Here is a 4411-nt window from a genome sequence, read left to right on the forward strand (position 1 = left end):
TTAAAGTTAAACTAGATGAAAAAAGTTAAGTTTTTTTAAAATCACACAAATTAAACTTTACCAAGATTATTTTGATAAACAATTAGCTTTGAAACTAACCATTCTAGAACTTTAAAAATTGTAAAACTAATCGTAAAAACTAAAACAAAAAACTTTTCCACTACACCTTTTCCTCGACGTACGCGGAATTGACTTGAAATTTTCCAACCTTTTGACCGACTCGTTGGCTTTTGAAAACGACGAAAAGGTTTCTCGTTGAAAGCAGCAGAAGCACGAAGTAGACCAGAGCGAGAAAGAGGCTGGCGTTGAAAAACCCGACGAACCTCACCGTGACGATGGTCGCCGGAAACTGCAGCAAGCCGACCATTGAGCTGATGCCCATTGTGATCGAGTACATTTTGCCGAAGATTTTGGCGGGAAACTGGCTGATCAGGTAGCAAGACAGGTTGCCGTACAGGACGCAGGTGTAGAAGAGGGAGAAGCACAGCGCCAGGTAGCGGAAGGGCTTGAGGGGAACGACTGATAAAACGAAAAACAGCAGCCCGAAGCAGTCGATCAGAAATGCCGATATTAAGTTTGTTTTAAGTTGCGCCTTTTTCAAACCGTCTTTTAAGCTGAAATTTGCTTCGAGCTTGTCCAAGCTCAAGCCGATGACGGGAGAAACTACTGCGGTGCTCAAAATAAGCATGGAGTAAAACAAAAGTAAATTTTGCGACAGAGTTTCGTCTTCCACACTTACTGAATCAATCCAGTTTTGAAAGTTTCCCCAGAAAAAATAAGAAATGCAAAGCTGGTGATACAAGTATCTTGTCATGTACTTTATATACTTTTTGCTTTTTAAGCAATCAATTGTAGTTTCTTCAACTGAATCAAGGCTTAAATTATCTTCAACTTCTTTTGTGTCCGTGGAGTTGTTATTTTTGTTGTCTAAGTTTTCCACCATTCTATCAAAACACCGCAGCTCTTTATAGCCGTACTTAAACTTTTCAGTCACCGGCTTCTTCACGCTTTCGCGTGGAACGAGCGCAAAAGTGTGAGCGTGGCTCAACAACGTCAGCACCGCTGCCACAGAAAATATAAACTGAAAGCTCAAGCCGTGCTGAAAGTAGAGGCTGTTGAAGAGAAAAAACACGCAGTAAGACGACATGCCGCACCCATTAATCAAGTAGCCATAAAACGACTGGTAGCCCGGAAAAATGTTGCTTATCTGAAGGTTGCTGCCCCAAATTCCTATATTTCCCGTCATCAGTGCAACTCCGCCGACAAAAACAATGTAATCGCTGAACTCAAGCGACAAGACGAAAAGCGCGTAAGCGGCCGCGATCAGAAATAGCGCCTGAGTGCGGCTGAACCACAGCCCCTTGGCGTCGATCAAGTAGCCGAACAGAAATGTCATGAGTTTGCCCGCCGTGGTCGAAACTGTGACAACCAGGTTAAGGCGTTCGACCTGAAACGTGGAGTTTCCTCCTTCTTGGAAGAACCCTTCTTGGATGAACACGTTCTGCATGTTGCTCCAGCCGAGGAGCGTGCCGCCGACCAGCACCGTTTCGACGGCGGTGAAGATCAGCGTGAGCAATTTCTGAAGCATTTTACAAGTTCCTGAAAAAGAAATAAAACGAGTTAAATATTTTAAGGAGTTTTAGTTTGCGAAATTCAAAAAGTGGTCAAATGACAGTTCAAATTCTTATAAACGATTTTAAGGTGCCGCACCCAAAAAAAAAACCTCTTTTTTTCAAATAAAATGCAATGTTTATGTCGGTTTAATTTATAAATAACTATTAAATAAAAATATATAATAAAAAACTAAAAAATACAGTAAAAAAAGCTTGAGAAGTCATATTTAAAGTGAAAATTCATAATTATTAAAAATATTAGTATGATAGTAATTTTGAAAATTTCTTATAGAGGGCTCTCAATAAAGAGTTTAAATTTAAAATTAAAAAACTGTAGATCTAATCAATTAAATTATTGTGATAAAAAGTATTTATTAAAAGATATGATTCACAATAAATCATAATCGTTAGAATTTGAGTTGTGATGCAATCGTAAAAAATATTGCTTCGTTGATCTGTAGTTACAAGTTGGTACAGACTGTTGTTGGTAGTTTTAGTAGTTAAAACTGCAGGTGAACTTTTAACTATCCCGATTTACTTATAATGTTACTTATACGCGCGATGCTGGTTATTATCTGACTCCGTGCGCGTTATAAGTATTTATCGGTGATGTTATTTAAATGTTTAGATATGACTTAGCTAAGTTATTTAGCTAAGTCGACTTAATGAATTGCGAACTAAACTTAGACTATCTTTTAAGCTTAGTTTAATTAAATAGTTAGATTGTTAGAATGCTTAACTAATTGTATATAAGAAATCGAGTCTAGAAACACAAATTGTATTGAAATGAATATAAACTGCGATACATGATAACAAAATATACAAACAAGCTATTCCAATTTACAAAGTTAATATAAAAAACAGTCGCCTTCGTACAAGAAGTACGAGGCGACCACAATCTTTTCAAACAATATACTATCAGTACAAAGGTAAAACTAGACTGCCGCGTCATGCTAAAGCAGTTCGATAAGTAAACAAAGAGATAAAAAGTCCCTAATTTTAGAAAACTCTCTAGCGCCCTTTTTTATTTAAACGCAAAGTCGTTACAAACTAAAACAAAAACTTTTTATCAAACATTTTGTAAAATAAAATAGACCTTTAAATTTATCCTGCTATTAGTTTTTAACCTCATTTATCCAAACAAACTTTTAAAAATAGTAGGTCAGGTGTCAGAAAAAACACAGCAAAACTTTTGCACGGCGTCACTTTAGCACAAAGTGTCATTTTTGCACAGCTTAACTTTTGCACAAAGCTTTACTTTTGCACTGACTGTTACTTTCGTACGGCATTAGTTTAGTACGGAGCGTTATTTTCGCACGAACTAAAGCTTTTCAAAGTCTTTTTAAGGTAGAAAGGATTATGGTTTTTAACTTCAACGAGTTAAAGATTTAGAGTATTATTAGTTTGAAAATTTAAAAAGTTGTCATATGACAATTCAAACTTTTATTAAAGTTTTTAAGGTGCCACATCTAAAATAGTTTATGCCGGTTTAATCTAAAACAGTGGTAGTAAAAAAGTATTGGAAACAGAATTTTTTATAAAAAAAATAATTATAATTGCTAAAGACTTTAATTTACTAATAAGAGTTAAAAAAAAATATCTGAGTCTTAAAAAATTAATAAACATTTTTAATGCTTTGTAGACCTAATTAACAAGTACATTGTGGTATAAAAAAATAAAATGTATTTGTTAAAAGGTGTCATTTATAATAATTCAGAATGATTAGATTATGATTGTGATGCATCCGTAAAAATTACTGATTCGTTTATTTATAGTTGCTAAGAAATCTGCTGTTGTTAGAATTTATAATAACTAACACCGCTGGTAAACTAAAAGTTAAATTTTTTATGAAACACATGTTAACTTAAATATATGTTCAAACTAATCATTTTCTTATTCTAAAAACTTATTTTTGTTCACAAAGGTATTAAAACAAATATTATTGTATTCCGGGTTAAAATATTCGTTATATAAAGATAGTTAATTCTGTTTAATAAAACTAAAATTGCACTTGAGCTAAAGATAAAAGTTAACTTTCTAATTTAAAAAAAAAATTGACTTTGTAACTGACATCTTTAAGCCATTACAGGTAATTTTTAAAGTTTGAAAAATTCGAAGGCTGATCATAAAAATAAATAAAATAATAATATATTAGCCGTAAAAAACTATTAAAATAATATATGTTACAAATCAAAGCTATAAAGTGAATACATTTTTAAAGCTCAAAAACAATAATGGCTTGTTATAACCCGTTTATCCATACATTTATAATCGTAGTTTTAAACATAAGCTAATTAAATAGAATACAAAAAAGCAAAATTAACTTTGTTAAATTTCTAGTTTAATAATGAAAACAAACTTATATTAACCTTTTAATAAAAAGAAATAAATACAAAACATAATATACTTATTACTATTGCTTTTATAATTTTTAAGATAATATTTAGGCTGTCTGAAAAAATATTAGATTAATATTTTGCTCATTTATTGTATCTTATCAAACAAAATTTTAATAATGACAGTTTTTAAAGAAGTCAAAAATTTTATAGGTTTTTCAACGGAGGTTTGACGTATTGAACTTGGAATTTAAATTAATAGAGCAAGAAAAAAAACTTACTTACGCGGAATTTTTGGATCTGATTGCTTAAAATTACCGCTTGTATGAATTCTTTATGTAATTGTGGTAAATTATTTTTCTTAATTCTAGTAGAAGTAGAGCTAACTAAAATTAACTTAAGTGTAGTTTACATTTATTATACTGCAAGATTTTTCAACCTTTTTTAAGTTAAAGGTAAAAA

At 32.0% G+C, this 4411-nt stretch overlaps 1 protein-coding gene across 1 annotated transcript; it reads right to left on the minus strand.

Annotated features, from left to right (window-relative positions):
- Window positions 1-160: 160 nt before the first annotated feature.
- Window positions 161-1588, minus strand: LOC145828469 (equilibrative nucleobase transporter 1-like). Its single transcript, XM_082936227.1, has one exon. The coding sequence runs from the start codon at window positions 1586-1588 to the stop codon at window positions 161-163; it is 1428 nt and encodes a 475-aa protein (XP_082792353.1).
- Window positions 1589-4411: the final 2823 nt, after the last annotated feature.

Source organism: Thalia democratica, chromosome 2 (genome assembly GCF_965202585.1).
Source record: "Thalia democratica chromosome 2, ktThaDemo2.hap1.1, whole genome shotgun sequence".
In the NCBI taxonomy this organism is placed as follows: domain Eukaryota; kingdom Metazoa; phylum Chordata; class Thaliacea; order Salpida; family Salpidae; genus Thalia; species Thalia democratica.

What these genes read in the sequence shown, in the direction of transcription:
- LOC145828469 (XM_082936227.1), bottom strand. Translation starts at nt 1,588, where the DNA reads ATGCTTCAGAAATTGCTCACGCTGATCTTCACCGCCGTCGAAACGGTG.